This window comes from Garra rufa, chromosome 19 (assembly GCF_049309525.1).
Source record: "Garra rufa chromosome 19, GarRuf1.0, whole genome shotgun sequence".
NCBI classification, from domain to species: Eukaryota; Metazoa; Chordata; class Actinopteri; order Cypriniformes; family Cyprinidae; genus Garra; species Garra rufa.
The window spans coordinates 18,505,561-18,527,604 of record NC_133379.1 but is presented as its reverse complement, the minus strand read 5'-3'; the positions used below and the strand labels follow the sequence as shown (position 1 = coordinate 18,527,604).

At 36.1% G+C, this 22,044-nt stretch overlaps 3 protein-coding genes and 1 long non-coding RNA gene across 4 annotated transcripts; 3 read left to right on the top strand and 1 right to left on the bottom strand.

The window, feature by feature from the left end:
• Positions 1-560: 560 nt before the first annotated feature.
• Positions 561-742, top strand: LOC141293063 (uncharacterized). Its single transcript, XR_012340628.1, has 2 exons — positions 561-629; positions 677-742. It is a non-coding gene; the product is annotated as an uncharacterized lncRNA (long non-coding RNA).
• Positions 743-3,924: 3,182 nt separating this feature from the next.
• On the top strand, positions 3,925-7,037 carry cox8a (cytochrome c oxidase subunit 8A). The gene is made up of 2 exons (XM_073824745.1): positions 3,925-4,090; positions 6,649-7,037. Exons 1-2 carry the CDS (start codon positions 3,971-3,973, stop codon positions 6,757-6,759), a joined length of 231 nt encoding a protein of 76 aa, XP_073680846.1. The 5' UTR covers positions 3,925-3,970; the 3' UTR covers positions 6,760-7,037.
• Positions 7,038-9,060: 2,023 nt separating this feature from the next.
• Positions 9,061-14,188, top strand: otub1a (OTU deubiquitinase, ubiquitin aldehyde binding 1a). The gene is made up of 7 exons (XM_073824399.1): positions 9,061-9,145; positions 9,563-9,624; positions 9,881-9,979; positions 10,189-10,307; positions 10,526-10,610; positions 13,270-13,464; positions 13,602-14,188. The coding sequence occupies exons 1-7, from the start codon at positions 9,100-9,102 to the stop codon at positions 13,797-13,799; spliced, it is 804 nt and encodes a 267-aa protein (XP_073680500.1). The 5' UTR covers positions 9,061-9,099; the 3' UTR covers positions 13,800-14,188.
• A 5-nt stretch (positions 14,189-14,193) lies between these two features.
• On the bottom strand, positions 14,194-19,047 carry epdl2 (ependymin-like 2). The gene is made up of 6 exons (XM_073824400.1): positions 18,898-19,047; positions 18,717-18,751; positions 18,372-18,506; positions 18,090-18,276; positions 16,476-16,566; positions 14,194-14,451 (listed from the first exon to the last, which is right to left on the bottom strand). The coding sequence occupies exons 1-6, from the start codon at positions 18,971-18,973 to the stop codon at positions 14,325-14,327; spliced, it is 651 nt and encodes a 216-aa protein (XP_073680501.1). The 5' UTR covers positions 18,974-19,047; the 3' UTR covers positions 14,194-14,324.
• Between the last annotated feature and the right edge of the window lie 2,997 nt (positions 19,048-22,044).

Below are 22,044 nucleotides of genomic sequence, written 5' to 3'. Positions count from 1 at the left end.
CGCTGCACGCAAACTTCATCTTAGAGATCTGCAAGGGACGGGTGTTTTAGTCCTGCGCCCGCCCGCTCCAGAAGGAATATATGCTATTTCATCCCGCAAATGCCCACATAAAAGTAACTTATACCCCCGCGGGAAGACAGGTATCTACTTCATCTCTTGGCTGCATGAAACAAACCCTCCCGCTAATGTAAAGGCAAAGATGATCGGAGTAATAGTAACGAACTCGCACGCGCCTAATGTATTCATTCTTGTATATCGGAGACGTGCATTAGGCACGCATAAGTCCGCTGTTGATTCACAAACTATGCTTTCGGGGCTCTGATCCATAGTATTTTTGCGTGAAGTTTCAAAATATTTGCATAGTTTTCAAAATGAATGTCCTGTGAGTGTTTTATAATGAATGCTTACCCATAGAGGTGGATCTTGTAAGGGTCAGTGGTGTTTATGCACACATGAGCACCGGCATAAACAAATTTAGAATGTATTTACTGTATTTTTCATTTATATGTTTATTTTATAATAAATACAAACAGTAGATATTCAGTCACTTAAGAAAGAGTACTCTGAAGTTGTGAAGAATGTCTGAATTAAATAATTTAAGTGCTTTAAATCTGTGTATGTATATACATGTTAAAAAGTTAGAGCAGAGGGTTTTCTTTTAAATTCAAAAGTATAGCTTTAATTTAAAGTTTGTTTGATTTTTTTAATAACATGCAGGAGAAAAATAAAAAGGCAAAACAAATGTTTTGGTTAATAAAAAAGGTTCAAAAATAAACACCTTTAGAGGAAATGTCAGGCATAGGGGGGCCTTGCAAAATTTACCCGAAAAGAAGGGGGGGGGGGGTGGGGGGGTATGCTGGTTTCAGGAGTTCAGAAAATTTTTAATAAGGACTAAATTTAATTAAAATAGGACCATAAATTCTATCCTTCAAACAAATATTCCAATGTAGAGCCTTGTCACAGACTATGATTGTCACGTTTCTGGTCTATCCTTTCATCATGAACTCTTGCACCACACTTCATGGACTTCATTCCCCACAAGCCACTGCACTAATCACTGCATTCACCTGCTCTCACTTTACTGATTACCGCTCACAGCTGCACCTCATCACACTGACTGCATTTAAGCCACTCACACACACAGCCACCTTGCGAAGTCTTATTGTTCCGTATGGTCTGTATTTCCGAGCGTTTCTTCCCGAGTTTGTTTTCCCTGTGTTTTGATTCCTGGACTCCCTCCCGTGTTTGATTCTTGCTGCCAGCCCCGACCTTCTGCCTGTGTTTGACTACTCTCTGGATTATCCTCGTTGTTATTGTTTGCTGGTGTTTGACCCTGTCTGCTTGACCACGTCTTCAAATAAATGCTGCAAATGGATCCGCACGTCTCTGACCCCTCTTTGTTACAATGATGATGCAGTTATTACCAATTTACCATTGTTATCTACCAAAGTTTTCATTAAAAACTATACATTTATAACACTATATTTTGTGTTAATTTAAGTACAATGGCATTAAATCGCAAAAAAATAAAATTGTAAAACTCTGCTGCAAAATTATATTTCTGTATTTCTACATTGGCTGAGGTAGAGATTATAAATTTGACTCTGTTTTTTGCCTCTGAAGTCACTGAAACACTATTGTGGATTATTTTTTCCTGTAGTCTGCCATTTACTACTATAGATATTTATCCATCTACAGTTGAGGTCAAAAGTTTACAACCCCTTTTAGAATCTGCAATATGTTTTTTTTTTTTTTTACCAAAATAAGAGGGATCATACAAAATGCATGTTTTTGTTTATTTAGTACTGACCTTATGTGAAAGATATTTCATAAAAGATGTTTACATATAGTCCAGAAGAGAAAATAATAGTTGAATACATAAAAATGACCCCGTTGAAAAGTTTACACACACTTGATTCTTAATACTGTGTTGTTACCTCAATGATCCACAGCTGTGTTTTTTTGTTTGGTGATAGTTGTTCACGAGTACCTTATTTGTCCTGAACAGTTAAACGGCCTGCTGTTCTTCAGAAAAACCCTTCATGTCCCACAAATTATTTAGTTTTTCAGCATTTATGTGTATATGAACCCTTTCCATGATGATTTTGAGATCCTTTTTTACACTGAGGACAACTCAGGCACTCATATTACAGAAGGTTCAAACGCTCACTAATGCTCTAGAAGGAAAAACTAAGCATAAGAGTTGGGGTTGAAAACTTTTGAACAGAATGGAGATGTGTACGTTTTTCTTATTTTGCCTAAATATCTTTTATTTTTTCATTAAGTACTGCCCTTCAGAGTCTACAAAAGATAGTTATATATTTCCCAGAACACAAAATAAGTTACCCTGATCTTCAAACTCAAAAAGTTTTTACCCTCCGGCTCTTAATGCATGTTTTTTTTCCCCTTCTGGAGCATCAGTAAGTGTTTCAACTTCTGTAATAGTTGCATATGAGTCCCTCAGTTGTCCTCAGTGTGAAAAGATGGATCTCAAAACCACACAGTGATTGTTGGAAAGGGTTCAAATACACAAAAATGCTGGAAAACCAAAGAATGTGTGGGACCTGAATGATTTTTCTGAAGAACAACAGGCAGTTTACCTGTTCAGGACAAACAAGGGACTCATGAACAACTATCACTAAACAAAAAACCACAGCTGTGGATCATTCAGATAAGAACATAGTATTAAGAATCGTATTCAGGTCAGTACTAAATAAACAATAACATGCATTTCGTATGAGCCCTCTTATTTTGGTAAAATAATTAACATTTTGAAGATTCCGAAAGGGGCGCGTAAACATTTGACCTCAACTGTATGACGACTGCAGCTGTGAAAAAGGGCCTACTTACAGATTTATAAAAGCCTTTGTCTTTTTTGAGTAAAGAAGGGCACACAATAAACACTTTCAGAACAAAAATTTACAGATAATGTACTCAGCCCCTTGTCATCCAAGATGCTCATGTCTTTCTTTCTTCAGTTGTAAGGAAATTATGTTTTTTGAGGAAAACATTTCAGGATTTCTCTCCATATAATAGACTTCTATGGTGCCCCCGACTCAGAGTTCGAACTTCCAAAATGCAGCTTCAAATGGCTTTAAACAATCACAGCTGAGGAAAGAAGGGTCTTATCTGGCAAAACGATTGGTTATTTAAAAAAAAATACAATTTATATACTTTTTAACCTCAAATTCTTGTCTTGTCTAGCTCTGTGTGTACTCTGTGTAGAGATGAAAAAGTATATAAATTGTATATGTTTTTAGAAAATAACCGATCATTTCACTAGATAAGACCCTTCTTCCTCGGATGGGATCATTTAGAGCCCTTTGAAGCTGCATTTAAACTGCATTTTGGAAGTTCAAACTCGGGGGCACCATAGAAGTCCATTATATGGAGAGAAATCCTGAAATGTTTTCCTCAAAAAAATCATTTCTTTACGACTTTAGAAAGAAAGACATGAACACCTTGGATGACAAGGGGATGAGTAAATTATCTGTAAATTGTTGTTCTGAAAGTGAATTACTCCTTTAAGAGATGTACTAAGAGTGCTAGTTTAACAGTAAATATCTTCTTATAGTATGCAGACAAGAAACTGAATGAATTGCTCTTTCAGGTCAGCTGGCACATGTTTTAAAAGACTCACCAGGTTTGATAAAGCCAGACGGTTTTGAAAGAAGTAAAAAAAAATATTGTTAAGTGACCATTTAACTTTGTAATGACAAAGAGACAGTGTCACTGTTACATAATAACAACAACACGAATGTAATTAACGTTAGTGGTCATAGTAATGTATAACTGGTGTGGTGTCGGTACAAGTTTATTTTTAACAGTTTAGTTTTGTGCAAAAAAACTACAAATCCCACACGCTTGCGGATGTTCACATTACCCATGAGCGCTTGCTGCAATCTTACCACACATTCCGGTGTCCTTTACCTCTTCCTGGTCATTACACACTCGACTTCAGAGCATAAAGATGTCTGGACTTCTGCGGGGAATCGCTCGTATGCGCACCGCTCCGGCTCTGCGGGGATCAACCATCACCCAGCGAGCCAACATCGCCACACGACCCGCCAAGGATAGCGTTGGGCCCGCTGTGAGTATCTGTAGAGAGCTGGGTTGTTTCCTCTGCAGCATTGTGAAGGGCAGGCCGTGATCTCCTTGGCATTCACCTTTAGAATCACTGTGACGATCGGAAACATACATAGTCATAAAATTCAGTTTAGTTTGAGTTTAACTCAAATCCAGGTCTGAATTATAAATAGGCCATATCTGTACTTCCGCATTTATTTTGAACTGATGTGATTTGGGGACGGGGTTGAAACAGTAATGTTAACGTTACCTAGAATCATCTTGGCGACCGCGGTTATACAGAAGGTCGTGGTGCTGATAGGCGATAGATTGTGAACTGAATCTACATTTTTAACTCATTTTCTTTTAAATAGAAACTAAAATGTAATGCATGCTCGTTTTATGAAACGGCATCACAGAAGGAAAACAGTCCATTAACGTAGTCTGTCAATAATGCTGCCTTCATGTGCTATCGTAATTATGGTAAATACCAAAATCCGACATCGAAATTGCACATGAACACCCACTCACGTTGTAATTTCCACTGGAAAGCTCGAAATTTTGATGATACCTGAGCTGCCGAGATGGGATAAACTTTGACCTTTCAACATGGCGGACAGCAACGAAACTATACTGAATGGTAGCATTGCATGATGTTAAAAGTTCTCTGCTGTTTAGTTGGTTAGTTAGTTGGTTAGTTTGTAGCCCCCATAATGCTGGGGCATAAATAATTTTAATAACGTCGCTATTTAAACGTAGTGTTGTCTTTAAAAATACCGTTAAGAGAAGATGCTAGCTCGTCGGGGCTCGACTCCAGTAGGGTGCAGTGCAATTCTGAAGGAGGTAATTTTCTCATGTTATTTTATTCGGTCTGTTTTACCAAAGTATCATGTGAGGACAAATTCCGAGTCCGCCATGTTTCTCTTCACTACGACAACAAAAGCACCTGAACACGACACACTGGTATTTTCCACTTCACAAGTGGAAAGCCTCATCTTTCCCATATCACATGAAGGCAGCATAAGACAATACGTTTCTCCAACTGCAACTGTTTATGCACAACATGTTAAAATTAATACCGAAGATCTCCAGGGTCATTTTTATTACAGTTTGTAGTCTCAGTAACCTGTTTGAGTCGTAAGATGGCACAAATTAGCTTCAAATGACAGACTGCAGTGATAGCAGATATATTAAAGGATAACTATTGCCAAAAATGCAACCTGGGCTGTCTTTTTACTGTAAACGAGACAAACATATATCTAAAAGCATAATTACGACAAACGATCCATTTTTGAGATTGACCGTGATGTCGTTTTGTGGTCAATGGCCAGTGAATGGGAGTACTAGGGGCCTAAATTTGAGCGCATCAAAATCAATATTTTTTCAACACTAAGAAGGCTCGACACACCATGAAACTTTGCTCGAAGTATCGCCTGGGTCTCTACACATGAACTCGAGCATTGAGAACATTGTTTGTGTACACAGAGTTTACTAAAAAGAAAGTTTTTGAACAACTCACTTTCACTGTTGGAGTTTCCGCTCGTGGCCGTCTTGCCAGTCAAGAGGTGTCGATCTCCGAATGTGAGGATGGATAGCTCCTAAAGCATATTTCCATATAAATGCACGGCTAATTTGTTGTTTTGTCATAAGTGAAAAACAATATTAACCTTCTAGTTGTAAAAAGAGCCTCATATAAGCCTAATATTTCGTCCTATGGAGTCCATTCATTCGCAATCCGAGATCGACACTTCTTGACTGACATGATGGCTGCGAGCGGAAACCAAAACAGTGTAAGTGAGTTGTTCAAAACCTTTCTTTTTAGTAAACTCTGTGTACGCAAACAATGTTCTCAATGCTCGAGTTCATGTGTAGAGACCCAGGCGATACTTCGAGCAAAGTTTCATGGTGTGTCGAGCCTTCTTAGTGTTGTAAAAATATTGATTTTTATGCACTCAAAGTTATGCCCCTAGTATTCCCATTCACTGTCCATTGAAAACAAAATGAAATCACGGTCAATCTCAAAAACGGCTCGTTTGTCGTAATTATGCTTTTAGATATATTTTTGTCTCGTTTACAGTATGTATATATATATATATAAAAAAAAACAGCCCAGGTTGCATTTTGGCAATAGTTATCCTTTAAAGGAATCGTTTACCAAAATAAAATTAAAATTCTGTCATTAATTACTCATCCTCTTGTTGTTTCAAACCTGTAAGACCTTCATTAATCTTCAGAACACAAGGATATTTTTGGTGAAATCCGAGAGCTTTCTGACCTGACATGGACTATTTTAACAATGTCCTTACTACCTTTCTGGGCCTTGAATGTGGTGGTTGCGTTACCGTCTATACAGGCTCAGAAGCTCTCAGATTTCATCAAAACTATCTTTATTTGTGTTCCAAAGATGAACAAAGGTCTTAAGAGTTTGGAAGGACATGAGGGTGTGTAATTAATGACAGAATTTTAATTTTTGGGTGAACTATCCCTTTAAAGTAGTAGCTGTATGCTGCCATGAACTGTAAATAAACTGGTCACAACAGTTTAACTCTAACAGCTGTTTGGTTCTTGTGTATGTTTTTACAGGAGACCGTAATTGGACTGGCCGTTTTCTCTCTCACCATCCTGGGACCGTCTGGGTGGGTTCTGGCCAACCTGGAAAGCTACAAAAATAAGAATGGTGCTCAGTCTGAGTGATCCACTTCTCATGGACTGAAAGCAGTTGTTCTGGTTTTATTGCTTTTAACACATTGGGACCACCATCTGACAGACCTCCAACCTTCCTAAACAACGGAACAGTTCCACTCATTTGAGCCACCCTACTACCTCTCCATGCGTTTACTTTCCTTCAAACACTCCTGTCTTTGTCACACTGAGCTGTTTGCTCCCTGTTACCAACTATGTAATCATGGGTGATTCAATTCTCCTTAACTGGAGCTGTTACATTTTAAATAAACAGTTATTTAAATCTTAAATTCTGCATGTCTATTATTTTCCATTACTTTTTCTGACAACACTGAAAAGATATATTGCTTCAGTAGCTTATGAGGCAAGGCAACAGTAACAAACTTTCATAGAAGATTAATTTTGTGATTAAGTGTCATCTTAAAACAAAATTATAATATCAAACAAAAATAAATACATTATACCATGAAATCATATTTAATATTTCTTAAGGCTAAATGGACCCTTTCACAAGACTGATGTGTTTCAATAGTCATCAGCATCATAATTCCTTCGTTTATATATATAAAAAATATAAAAAAACGGAGGGTGTTTCCAATGCCACGTCTATGGGAGGGATGATAAATTGACATCGTTCTCTTTTTTGACTACAGATATCAGTCTCAATTTTTTTCCTTTGATAGAAAATTGTGAAAACACTATAGTGGAGTTTTCCTTTTGCTATCTGAACAAATGGGAACGCAAAAATATATTTGTGGTACTCTCCCATTCACTGCTCTTGGATTTTACCCAACTGTGATGACTTCAGCTGCTGAAAAAACACAGAAATGTGAGAAAACTCCATAGTTGTGTGTGTGTGTGTGTGTGTGTGTTAGGCTATATAATAGGATTGGCATTTAAAATATTATATATTAACAATTCAATTAATTGAATTCACTCAATTACTCTGAAAGGCTTGTACATCAAATATAAGAATATAATTTGCATTTACCAAATACTTAAAATGTTGGATATGAATACACTAGTGTCAAAAGTTTTTGAAAATGATCTTCTGCTCACCAAGCCTGCATTTATTTGATCCAAAATGCAGCGAAAGCAGTAATATTGTGAAATATTTTTTACAATTAAAAATAACTGCTTTCTATTTCAATATATTTAGAAATGTAATTTATTCCTGTGGTTTTTTCATCTTCAGTGTCACATGATTCTTCAGAAATTATAATATGCTGATTTGCTGTTCAAGAAATATTTATTATTATCATCATCAATATTTATCACAGTTGAATATATATATTTTTCAGGATTATTTGATGAATAGAAAGATCCAAAGAAATTATAGAAATGTCTTCCCTATAGCAAAGATGCTTTAAATTGATTGAAAGTAATGATGAAGACAGTAATGTTACAAAAGATTTCTATTTCAGAAAAAATGCTGTTCTTCTGAACTTTCCATTCAGCAAAGAAACCAAAAAAAATTCTACTCTGCTGTTTACAACATAATAATAATAGTAAATCTGAATATTAGAATGATTTCTGAAGGGTCATGTGACTGGAGTAATGATGCTAAAAATTCAGCTTGAAGCACATGAATAAATTACATTTTAAAAATTTTCAAATAGAAAGAAGTTTCTTTACATAGTAAAAATATTTCAGAATGTTACAGTTTTTGTTGTATTTTAAATCAAATAAATGCAGGCTTGGTGAGCAGAAGACACTTCTTAAAAAAACAAAAATATTACTGTTCAAAAACTTTTGACTGGTAGTGTAGGTCTCAAAATAAGGTAACAAACATGAATTTTCAGTCACAAAAATATTTCAAATATTCAAAAAATATTAATTTTGCGGATGTTTGCAGTCCTGTGTCTAAAATCATTTTAATTATCTCCTTTTTTAACACACCTGATTCAGATCATTAACTCGTTTGGAGAAAAACCCAACTGAACTGAGTGTCACACACCATCATTATATAATTAACATTTTATTAAAAAAAGTATTATTCTGCACATACACATGCAAATATAACTAGCCTTTATTTCAGAAATATTTAACATAATGGCATGGTGTATTTATTTTAGTTTTATATATTACTTAATTTTACTATGATGCTTAAAATTAATTATCTATAAGAGTTTGTCACTGGTGCCTTGCCTAGTTCTTAATTGTTAGTAATTATGTCAAAATGTATACTTACCACCAGAAAACGGAGTAAACTGAACACAATGCAAAACATACACGTTCAGAAAGTATCATTTTTCACACCGATGTAGTCAGGTTAAAATCTCAACCGGAAGTGGGTTCATCTCCAGCGGTTCCAATCAATCAGGTGACCGGAAATGACTCTTCAGCAGGAACATGGCGGAGGAGCAACAGCAAGAGATCTCTCAAAAAGAGGCTGATGGTGAGAATTACTTTACCACAGTTGAGCCAGGACCAACTCCTGTCTGTATCAGTTTCCACATACCGACGTTACTTTGAGCTGTTTGATGCACAAGAGCTGAAGCGATCAGCAGCTAGCGCTTTGCTAACCTGCTAACAACAATAGCTGAGAGTTAATTGTTTATGTTTCAAAGCACTTGTTTCAGTGTCCAGATCTTTATAAAATGCCATATACGATCATTAGCGTTATATAAACATTCAATAAACGAAAATGTTGTGAAGTGTGACACACACGCGGTAAAAAAAACGCTTTGTGAAACGAGCACACTCGTGGTAACAGCAATAATAATGTTTATGACTGATTATGAGTTTTGCTAGTTTTTAAGTAATAGTCAAAATTGTCAGTGTTTTACATTTAATTGTGTTTGTTTTTTGAAAGGGCTGAATTGTCTTGCATATGATGAAGCCATTATTGCACAGCAAGATCAGATTCAACATGAGGTAATTGTTGAGTCATTCTCTCAATAGTTTGTATTTTCAAACAATCTATGTATGTTATGCTTTATACACACATTGGTTCTTAAATAAAAGGTCTTTCTACTAAATACTTTAAAAAATATTAATAAAACTAGTATATTAGTGATACTAAAATGTATTGAGGAACTAGGATTAACTTTTAAACAAATATCCACATTTACTATTTCTGGTATTTTAGCCTTGTATATCAGTCTTTAACCTATTCTGAATATCATTGTAGATAGCGACCAATATTTCATTGGTGTCAGAAAGACAGGATCTGTCGGTTCTTAAGCGGGAGTATGCTGACGATGACGCCATTTACCAGCAGAAGATAAAAGTAAGTGAATTGTTTCAATAATTAATGTTTATGGAATGTTATGCATATGTTATTATTATGCACTCATCTTTTATCTTAGTTATCCAGTCACACACCCTAGAGCGAAGAAAGCAATTAATGTTTATTTACACACAAATATATTCAAACAAAGAAATCCCCATCTCTGACTGTTATTGTTGTTTTAGCGAATAAAATTGTTTTGTCAACAGGACTTGCAGAAGAAGTACTCATCTATACGCAAAACACGGCCAGATGGGAACTGTTTCTACAGAGCTTTTGGTTTCTCACATCTGGAGTCCTTACTTGAAGACAGCAAAGAATTACATAGGTAACCACCTGCCAGTCTCCATTCAGCTGAAGTCAGTGAACGTTGTTTATTCAACATCGCACAGTGTTTTCATTTTCAGTGTGGAGAGATAATCTACTTGTTGTGTCATGCCTGTTAAGATCATTTACGTGAAAGTGTGAGGAGAAGATAATTGTCTGAGCTTCTGTAACCTTTAGTACATTACTCTAAGACTCTGTTGATTTGTTTTCCCTTGGCAGGTTTAAGGCTATTGCTGCCAAGAGTAAACTTGATCTGGTGAGCCAAGGTTTTACAGAATTCACCATTGAAGATTTTCATAACACAGTAAGTCTTTACATGAGTATGATGAACTAATACACCACCAGTCAAAATATTTTTTTTTTGTTTTTGTCTTGTTTTATAAAGAATCATCTTCTGCTCACCAACCCTGTTTGATTTAAAATACAGCAAAAGCAATAACATTGTGAAACATTTTTACAAGTTTTCTATTTGAATATATTTTAAATTGCTATTTATTCCTGTGGTCACAGCTAAATTTTCAGTATTCTCAAGGTTCATTGGGCTTAAACTCTGAAATACTGGTTCAGTGAGCTTGAAGAATAATTTTTACACATGAATTGTTCATCATTGAGTCTTAACCCCATTGAAAGTCTTTGGGCTGTGATGGAGTCAGCTTTAAAGAAGGGTTGACTCTCCCCATGTCAAAACAAGATCTCAGTTAAAAATTAATGCAACTCTTGATGGAAATAAAAGTTGTAATGTTGCATAATGTTTTCGAAACAATGCCACAATGAAAGCACAAGTGGTGTAAAGTACTTAAGCACATCCCAAAGACTTTAAATGGGGTTAAGCACTCTGTGGCAGCCAATCTTTCACAATAGATGGGTTTCCATCCAAAGTTGTGAATTTAACTTGTTGCGCAGAATTGGAAAATCGCATAAAACATTTGCGAATAAGCACTGCATCATAAAACTGGCACTAAATATCACTAGGAAGTAGGAGAAGCCACTGAATATCATAATTTTCATACATGTGACCCTGGACCACAAAATCAGTAATAAGGGTAATTTTTTTATATAAATTGAGATGTATACATCATCTGAAAGCTGAATAAATAAGCTTTGCATTGATATTAGGATAGGACAATATTTGGCTGAGAAACAGCTATTTTAAAATCTAGAATCTGAGAGTACAAAAAATCTAAATATTGAGAAAATCGCCTTTAAATTTGTCCAAATGAAGTTCTTAGCAGTGCATATTACTAATCAGAAATTAATTTTGATGTATTTACAGTAGGAAATTTAAAAAATATCATGGAACATGATCTTTACTTAATATCCTAATGACTTTTTGGCATAAAAGAAAAATTGATCATTTTGACCAATACAGTTTGTTGTTGGCTATTCCTACAAATATATAGGTGCTACTTACGACTGGTTTTGTGGTTCAGGGTCAGATATAAGAAATTGCTTGCGCCTCAAAGCTAACAGATGAATTACAATAAATGCTGTCGTTTTGGAGGTGGATGGGAATGCAGTCGTGTAAGATTCTGTTCTGGTTCTGTGAGGCAATTATACAGAAATACTTTGGCGACAGACTTTTCTGTGACATTTAAGAATGCCGATAACATTTTATTCAGCAATTGTGTTCATCTTCTTTTATTTGCGTTACCGTTATCCGCACAAGTCGAAAACCACCTCAAGTGAGCGTAAGATGTTTTTTTTTTGTTTTTTTCATCTCTCATTTCTGATTCATTCGCTACTTCAAAATGCGCTTAAAAACAGGATGATAGAAAAATAGCTAATTTGAGCCTCGTGAATCTTGGCATTGTCATCTTGAAATTTGTACATAGGTACATCTTCAAACATTGTTGTTTAGAAATAAAAAGCTATGAACTGCGAATTTGCTTAATTGAATCCAGACAACGACTTATTGCATTATTTGAAGTCATTTTGGTTAGATTGTTATTTTTTAAAATGCATATATATTTGTATATATACACTTGTATGTTACAATGATGAGGGTGAAAACGTAGAAGATCAGGGTAAATTTCACTTATTTTGTCTTCTGGGAAACATGTAGGTAACTTCTGAAAGCCAGCACTAAATGAAAAAATATGATATTTAGGCAAAATAAGAAAAATGTACACATCTTCATTCTGTTCAAAAGTTTACACCCCTGGCTCGTAATGCATCGTTTTTCCTTCTGGAGCATCAGCGAGCATTTGAACCTTCTGTAATAGTTCCATATGAGTCCCTCAGTTGTCCTCAGTGTGAAAAGATTTCAAAATCACAGCCATTGTTGGAAAGGGTTCAAATACTCAAAAATGCTTGAAAACTAAAGAATTTGTGGGACCTGAAGGATTGTAACCCGGGTCATTTTTATAAATCCATCTCTTTTTTTTTTTTCTCTTGTGGACTATATGTAAACATCTTTTATGTGAAATATCTTATTTAGGTCAGTACTAAATAAAAAATAACATGCATTTTCTATGATCCCCCTTATTTTGGTATAATAATAAACATTCTGTAAGGTGTATGTAAACTTTTGACTTCAACTGTACATTTATATGCCAAGGCAACATTGTCTAAAGAGACAGGCACATCACACTTTTCATTCCATTAAAAAAAATAAAAAATAAAAAAAAATTGAAGTCTGACCTGCGAATTTGTATTATGTACGATGTGTGGGCAACAGAAGATCAATACCTCTTAGCTCAATTAAAAGAACTTTAAAGCTGAAGGTTTCAAGCATATTTAGCAGTATTTAACTTAACTCAATTTTAATAGTTTTAGCTAACAATAACAAAACTGGAAATTAAATCATCCCTGCTTCTTTGTGGTGCCGTTGCAATTATGTACAAATATGAGTGCCACATCTGAGATCTCAAAACTCCTGTTTGCCCTTTTCTTTCTTTCCGGTCAGTAATACTCTTAAATAAGTTTCATGTATAATGAACTTCCCCCTGTCTTGTTCTCTACAGTTCATGGACCTGATTGAGGCTTGCGATAAGCAAACGTCTGTAGGTGAGCTGCTCGGCTCCTTTAATGAGCAGAGCGTGTCGGATTATCTTGTTGTCTATCTGCGCCTGGTGACCTCTGGGTACCTGCAGAGAGAGGAAGACTTCTTCCAGCACTTCATAGAGGGCGGCCGCACCGTTCGAGAATTCTGCCAACAGGTGACACTGAACAACACATTATTCTTTGTTGATTAATCATATTCTTTATGATTATTTTTCATTCAGTTTTGTAGAATAACCTGCTCTTCAATGACTTTGCAACATTTTAAACCAGCATGTCATTCTGTTTTGGCCAGGAGGTGGAGCCCATGTCCAAAGAGAGTGACCACATTCACATTATAGCTTTGGCTCAGGCTTTAAACGTGTGCATCCAGGTGGAGTACATGGATCGAGGAGAGGGGGGAACAGTTAATCACCACGTCTTCCCTGAAGATGGAGAACCCAGGATTTTCCTGCTCTACCGACCGGGCCACTACGACATCCTGTACAAATAACAGATCTGCATCTGTTGCTGCTAAGGCCTCGTCTGTTTCTGTGCTGTGGGTTTGACTCGACTCGAAAACCTGTGAAATGTGAACACGAGAGCCCAGCACTCAACGTTGCAATTTCCTGTCAAAACCCGCTAAAGACTCTTGGAGAATTCTCTGGAGATTCTGTTATAACAGGCACTGGACATTGTACAGTTTTCTTTGAATAACCTGCATTTTTTCAGTTGTATATACAGTATATGGTTATTTCATTCAGTTGTGTGTTTTTTTTTTGTTTTTTGTTTTTTGTTTGTTTCTTGTAGTTACAGACTGCCTGTCATTCATGATAGGAATGGAATTGCTTTACCAAGTTTGACTGTATTTGACTTTCATGAGAATAAAAAGAACTTGCAGTAGTCAGTTTGGATAGCCACATTATTGTTTAATGTGTGTAGGTTTGAAAAAACCCAAATGGTTCATTGAAATCAAAAATGATTGTCCATGCTGCAATTTTAGATGGACATGCACTGACATAAACCCACGTGGTTCCTCTCACAGAAGATCGATGAAGGATTTTGCCTCAACACCTTCTTTGGCTGGCAGCACTTCCACAGAATCGCAGAATGACGGAGGGATGAAGACTTCTGGGTTCTCGATTCCCTCCACTAGATCAAAGAAGCTATGGAAAAAAGAAATGGGTTAAATCATGCTTTACATGTTGGTCTTTAGATCCATTTGAACTTAGGATTTGCTTTAAGATGGTACTTTATTGATCCATAAGGGTGACCAAGGTGTTAAATATAAAATACATGGACAGGAACATTTGCGTGGTAGTAGGGCTGGGCGATATGGCCAAAAAAATCATATCAATTCGAGCAACAGACGGGGCAAGCCATTTTAGACACATTAGCTATTTTATGAGATATTTTAAAGCCCTTAATATAAACTTGTCACATGTTTAGGACAAATTGATTTATGCACTTTATACGCATTGGTTCACCATCTGCTGCTGTTTTACAGATGCATTCGTATCAAACAACTGGTAATAATAATAATAAAAAAAAATCTAAAATGGTGAGGAAAGAGTTCCAATGGGGTCTTTAGCTATTTGTCATTATACAGTTGAAGTCAAAAGTTTACATACACCTTGCAGAATCTGCAAAATGTTAAATATTTTACTAAAATAAGAGGGATCACACAATATGCATGTTATTTTTTTTTATTTAGTACGGCCTTAATGTTATATTTGACATAAAATATGTTTACATGTAGTCCACAAGAGAAAATAATAGTTGAATTTATAAAAATAACCCTTTTCAAAAGTTTACATACACTTAATTCTTAATACTGTGTTCTTAATAATCATCCACAGCTCTTTTTTTTTGGTTTAGTGATAGTTGTTAATAAGTCCCTTGTTTGTCCTGAACAGTTAAACTGCCTGCATGTTCAGAAAAGTCCTTCAGGTCCCCCAGATTCTTTGGTTTTTCAGCATTTTTGTGTATTTGAACCCTTTCCAACAATGACTGTATGATTTTGAGATCCATCTTTCCACACTAAGGACAACTGAGGGACGCATATGCAACTATTGCAGAAGGTTCAAACGCTCACTGATGATTCAGAAGGAAAAACAATCCATTGAGATCCAGCGTTGTAAACTTTTGAACGGAATGAGGATGTGTACACTTATTTTGCCTAAATATCGATTTTTTTTCCAGTTAGTACTGCCCTTCAAAAGCTACAGAAGATACTTACATGTTTCCCAGAAGACGAAATAAGTTTACCCTGATCTTCAAGTTTCAAAAGTTTTCATCCCCATCTCTTAATGGATTGTTTTTCCTTCTGGAGCATCAGTGAGCATTTGAACCTTTTGTAATAGTTGCATATGAGTCCCTCAGTTGTCCTCAATGTGAAAAGGGTTCAAATACACAAAAATGCTGAAAAACCAAAGAATCTGTGGGACCTGAAGGACTTTTCTGAAGAACAGCAGGCAGTTTAACTGTTCAGGACAAACAAGGCACTTGTGAACAACTATCACTAAACAAAAACAAACAAACAAACAAACAAAAAAAAAAACAGCTGTGGATCATTCAGGTAACAACACGGTATTAAGAATCTAGTGTATGTAAACTTTTGAACAGGGTCATTTTTATAAATTCAACTATTATTTTCCTATGTGGACTATGTGCAAACATCTATCTTATTCAGGTCAGAACTAAATAAAAAATAACATGCAATTTGTATGATCCCTCTTATTTAGTAAAATAATTAACATTTTGCAGATTCTGCAAGGTGTATGGTAACTTTTGACTTCAACTGTATATACACACTGAGAACCATTCAGCGTCCTACATTTGTCATTGTCACTGTTAACAAAATCAGTTGTTGTTGTTTTTTTCATGCTTGAGGAAATCTTGTCCAGAGCATTCATGGAGCACGCATTTTGTTTTATTTATGTGCATGCCTTGATCAGAGGAAGAGGAAAGGCAATGTAAACACATGTAATTGGTTAAGAAGGTCACTGTTAATAATTTCCTGTTGTTCTTCATCAGTATACTACAAATGTGGTCAGGTTAAGGACAAGATTGCAGACTTGATTACAGAAGTATTATCTATGGGTTTTAATGAAAAGCAGAGTTAAACACGGTTACAGTTTCTGTATGGGACAGTCTAGCATACTTTGTCTATCCAGTTTATTCGACTAACCTTGTCATGACGTCTAATTCTCCTTGCTCTGTGAATTCGAGGGTATAGAGAGGCACACAGCCAAACGCAGTGAAGGTCAGCAGGTAGGGTTCTGCGGAGAAATACAGAGAACATAAACCTACTAGTAAGAGACGTTAGAAAGCAAATTTTATATTGGTTTACTCAACCTAAAATGATAAGCAAGTTATGTAGTTGACCCAAAAATGAAAATTATGTCATTTATTACTCACCCTCATGTTGTTTCAAATCCATAAGACCTTTGTTCATCTTAGAAAGACAAATTAAGATATGCTTATTAAGATAGTCCTGACCCTGTGTAGACAGCAATGCAACTGACATGTTCAAGACCTAGAAAGGTTGCTCACAGAAAGCTCTAAACCACTGATGTTACATGGAGTTTTTTTTTACTATCTTGAACATGGTAGTTGTGTTGCTGTCTATGCAGGAAAGCTCAGAAAGCTCTTAGATTTCATCAAAAATTTCTTAATTTGTGTTTAGAAGATGAGCGAAGGTACAGTGCTTTGCAAAATTATTCATACCCCTTCATTTTTTTTCACATTTTGTTATGTTGCTGCCTTATGTTAAACTACTTTAAATTACTTTTTTCCCCCACATCAATCTACACTCCCTACTCCATAATGGCAAAGCAAAAAATAGTTTTTTAACATTTGTGCAAATTTATAAAAAATAAAAAACTGAAAATATCCCGTTGCATAAGTATTCATACCCTTTTCTGGGACACTCGAAATTTAACTCAGGAGCACTCATATTGCTTCTAGATGTGGCAAATTCATTTGAATGAGTATGATTTAGAAAGGCACACACCTCTCAGAAAAGGTCTAACAGAAAATGCATATCAGAGCAAAAACCAAGTCCTGAGGTCAAGATAACTGCCTGTAGAGCTCAGTGACAGACTTGCGTTAAGGCAATGATCTAGGGAAGAGTTCAGAAAAAAATCTGCTGCATTGAAGGTTCACAGAAGCATGTAGCCTCCATTATCCATAATGGAAGACGATTAAAACAACTAGGACTCTAGAAAATGTCTGGCAGCCCCCATCCAAGCTGACAGAGCTTGAGAGGTGAAAAGGTGAGGCAAAGAATGGCAGATAATTGCCAAATGCAGATTGTGCAAAGCTTGTCACATCATACCCAAAAAGACTTGAGGCTGTAAAGGTGCTTCAACTATGTACTGAGTTAAGGGTATGAATACTTATGCAATGTACTTATTTCAGTGTTTTATTTTTAATAAATTTGTAAAGTTTGCAAATCTGGGTTTTGCTTTGTCATTATTATGGTGTATGGAGTGTACATTGATGTGGGGAAAAACAGTTTAAAGCAGTTTAACCTAATGCTGCAACAAAACAAAATGTGAAAAAAACTAAGGGGTATGAATACTTTTCCAAGGCACTGTATTACAGGTTTGGAACAACATGAGGTTAAGGGTAATTAATGACAGATTTTTATTTTTTCTGTGGAAAAGTTGCCTTTTTAAGTTGAAAACAAGTGTTTAGAAAGTTCAAAAAGTGCTACGTTTTTATACACTTGTTTTATAGCAAGTGCTGAGTGTTAAAAACCTGACTGAGAACCATCATGCAGGCTAACGACGCACATTACCTTTTGTTTCCTGTGCTGTTCCATTCCAGTTATTGACCAGCAGTCCTTGTCCTTCTATAGAGCTGCTACCCAAGACAAATTGATGGAGGAAATGGGCATCATGGGGAACCCCAAGATGTCTGAAACTGTCCTTTAATGCTGTCTTAACACAAGTGCGGTTGTGATAATGGATCTCATAGTTGACTCCCTGTTGAGAGGACAGCAAACTAGCAAGTGTCAGCAACAAAAAGCCCAGTGATGAAGTTTATGTTTGCTATTTATCCTTAAACTGTGGTACTTCACCTCTCTAAAGAGCAGAAGCCTGTCAACAAAGAAAGTCGTGTTGCCTTCCTTTCCAGCTGCTAGAACTCGGATATTCTGTCCATAAGCATCATAGGAGAATTTCTCAAAAACACGCAAGTGGTGTCCAGGGATGAACTGTGTTGGAGAGAAAACGAGAGAACACTTTCACATAATTCACAGTTGGCATTTGCGTGAGGTAGTTTTCTGTAGAGATAAGCCAACTAGTAAAGGAAGTTAGAGAGGGAGTTTGATATGGTTCATTCAGACGAAAATAACAAGTTCCTCTGATAAGAAGTTTTTTAGTTTTCTTGGAGCTTAATATTCTCATCAAGACAGCCTACTTACCACGGTCAGTGCCCCTTCAAGCAAAGGTGGAGACTCTGGAAGTCAAAAGAGAGTGAAAAGGTTTATTTAGTCTTCTCAAATGATACAAAACAAGCATATATTCATTTTTCGTTCTTTTGACTTCTAAAGCTTTAAGTTTACACTATTGGCAAGCAAAAGACAAAAGGTCAGGAGGTCTTACTGCAAGGTTCAGGCTTCTGTGCATAGCTGCTGAGAATCAGGCTTAGGCAAACTGGGATCACAAACAGGATCTTCATTGTTACTGTGGAGTGTAATGCTAGCAAGCAAGAGTCAAAGCGACTAGCAGAAGTGTTTCCAAGTCCGGCCCTTCTTATATCGTCAGCTCCGGATCAGCGCTCCATGTTTTCAGTCTCACCCACACTGGGCCTTCTTGATATCTAGTTAGGGTTTCAGTTCAACAGAAAATGGTAAAACAACTTAATTGTATGTAATACTTAGTATATAAATCTTAATGTAAGTAATAGAATGAGGATTGGATATTTTTGAAGTTCCAATCATAGAAAATACATACAATGTCAAGTGTCTCAGGAGAATATGGGTGACAGGTAAAACCTGAACTGGAGTAAAATTCCACAGTCACATGATGAACACTCAGCATATTATATGATCTGATGTTTAGTTGACACAGGTCAATGTTCAAGTGCAGGTGCTATATAATAATTTACTGAGAAAAACAAGGTCATCTGATGAGAATAAACACTAAAACAAGTTGTTGCACTCTGCAAAAACTGGCACAGACTGATGAACTTTCCAAAAAGGATATACTTGGCTAAAAAACATCTTAACAGTTAAATATTCTTATATTTATTTAAAACCTGGTAAGGCGAGACACTGCAAGTGAATAGAGTAAAAAAATTAACTACCACCAAGAGGTAACATTTAAGTCTGTGAAAGTGATTTTGTGCCTCTTTGGGATGGCACAATAATGCGCTGTTCACTTGCAGAACGCAAGCTTCTAGAGGGCACATAAGTCTGAAGTATTGAATTAAGGTAAAGGAGTGCAGAGCCAGTGGTGGTTTTGTAAGCAAACATTAATGCCTTGAAATTGATGCGAGCAGCTATTGGTAGCCAGTGCAAATTGATGAAGAGAGGTGTGACGTGCATTCTTTTCGGCTAGTTAATAGTTAATAATAACTACTACTAATAATAACTAATAGTTAATTAGTTAATAGTTATCGCCTTGCTTACCCAGTTGATTACATTGATAATTGCAAACGTTTTTTTGTTTTCTAAAATGTTTAAAAAATGTCAAAAATGTTCTAAAAGGTGTAAATAATGCAATAAAGGCATTAATTAAATATTCACTAATTTACATACATTTCTAGCCTGGGTTTTCCCATGCTGCCTTGCGCACAGCGCAATTTTATTCACGCTGCTAGGCAGCCTGGAGTCCATGGACCAAATTTTCACCTCAGATAGGGAACCAATCAGAGAACGGGGAGGGAGCAGCAAGACGATGACACCTTCTATGCGACTCCCCGAAGCAGTTTGTTTATAACTATGGATCCAGCATGGCAGCAGACGCGAAGTTATCTTTCGATGCAGCCTTAGATAGTGTTCTAAGTAGTTTAGAACGCAAGTTTATTTTGAAAAAAGAGCAACTTTTGGCGTTAAACCATTTAATAACCAAGAAGGATGTTTTTGCCCTGCTACCAACAGGCTTTGGCAAAAGCCTCATATATCAACTAGCCCCGTTAGTGGCTAAGGCAATGGGGCTTAGCGAGACCCCAGTCGTTACGGTTATCTCGCCATTAATCGTCCTAATGGAGGACCAGGTACGTCATCCGGTATAATTGAAATGATTGGCTATGAGCTACGTTCAGGCGCATTTGATAGACATTCGTAGCGCCCAATAAACGGCACTGGGCATTCGTAAACCACACCTCAAATACGAGAAAATGAACATGTGGTTCCCAGACCACGAATCATGACGTGGTTTGGCGTTAGCCAGGCTAATACATTTCTTTAATCTGAACCCTAATCTAAAACCTTAAGGATATAAACAGGAATACAAATGTAAAGTTTGGTGTGCTTGAGTGCTAATAAAGTGGAAATTTATGGCTCAATGTAGGAGAAAGAACTCATTTTGAGAAAAGAGGATTTAAAAAATATGAATTGTAATGGAATTCAATTGACACAAATAGATAAAGTGCTATAAAAGAAACACTTAACAGTGACTTTTGGATGTTTACTTTCCGCTAGTCTGAAAAAACACTTTATGAAAAACCAAAAAGTCCAAAATCTCAAATTTGACAGATGCCTGAAAAAACAGTGTATTTTCAGTGTTCCCTTAAAGGGATAGTTCACCCAAAAATGAAAATTCTGTCATTAATTAATAAGTTTCATGTCGTTCCAAACCCATAAGACCTTTGTTAATCTTCAGAACACAAATTAAAATATTTTAATCCGAGAGCTTTCAGACCCTTTATAAACAGCAATGTAACTGAAATGTTCCCAGGCCCAGAAACACAGTAAGAACATCGGTAAAATAGTCTATATGTCATCAATGGTTCAACCGTAATTTTACAAAGGTACGAGAATACTTTTTGTGTGCAAAGAAAACAAAAATAGTGACTTTATTCAACATCCCAGATAGCACACATACGTCTGCAAGATGTCTGTTAAAGATCTCTTGATCTGGAAAGCATCTGCTGCATACAAACATCTGACAGATGTCTGTAAGATGTCAGTTTTACATTCTAAACCATAAACATCTTAAAGACGTCTTTTGGACATCTGATAGGAGATTAGCAACCACTCTAAAAAATACGTCTTGCAGAAGTAAATGCAGACGTCAAATAGAAGTCTCCGAGATGTACATGTGCTATCAGGGATCTCTTATCCTCCAAGTCAGCATCTGCCACCTATTATCGAGAGTGGATTTCTTCAGAAATATCTTAATTTGTGTTCTGAAGATATACAAAGGTCTTACAGGTTGTAACGACATTGAAGGTGAGTAATTAATGACAGAATTTTAATTTTTAGGTAAACTATGCCTTTAACAGTTTTATTTACCCACTTAATTTTGATGGGTCAATCACAGAATCCAGCCATCTGATATTTCCTAATATTCACTGCTATACAAAGAAACCAAAAGTAGTAAAGAAAACAAAAAAGCAACACTTCTTACATCCATGGCTTTCCATCTGAAGTTTACTAGGGTAAGTAAGGGTCAATCAAGCCTCAGCATGTTGAACACATTTTAGCGACTGTACAAGACACATCAAAGAAAACACTTAAGGGTTAAGTGCTTCTTTTACAGAGTTCTCGTGTTCTCATGCACACACCTTTCCCTTTGACATACAGA

Bases quoted from the DNA above. Each gene is read 5' to 3' on its own strand.
- cox8a (XM_073824745.1), top strand. From the start codon at position 3,971: ATGTCTGGACTTCTGCGGGGAATCGCTCGTATGCGCACCGCTCCGGCT. The intron at 4,091-6,648 runs GTGAGTATCTGT...ATGTTTTTACAG, and splicing joins AGGATAGCGTTGGGCCCGCT to GAGACCGTAATTGGACTGGC.
- otub1a (XM_073824399.1), top strand. From the start codon at position 9,100: ATGGCGGAGGAGCAACAGCAAGAGATCTCTCAAAAAGAGGCTGATG. The intron at 9,625-9,880 runs GTAATTGTTGAG...ATATCATTGTAG, and splicing joins AAGATCAGATTCAACATGAG to ATAGCGACCAATATTTCATT. The intron at 10,308-10,525 runs GTAACCACCTGC...TTCCCTTGGCAG, and splicing joins GACAGCAAAGAATTACATAG to GTTTAAGGCTATTGCTGCCA.
- epdl2 (XM_073824400.1), bottom strand. From the start codon at position 18,973: ATGAAGATCCTGTTTGTGATCCCAGTTTGCCTAAGCCTGATTCTCAGC. The intron at 18,507-18,716 runs GTAAGTAGGCTG...TCTCCAACACAG, and splicing joins TTGAAGGGGCACTGACCGTG to TTCATCCCTGGACACCACTT. The intron at 16,567-18,089 runs GTAATGTGCGTC...ATTTCTCCGCAG, and splicing joins AACAGCACAGGAAACAAAAG to AACCCTACCTGCTGACCTTC.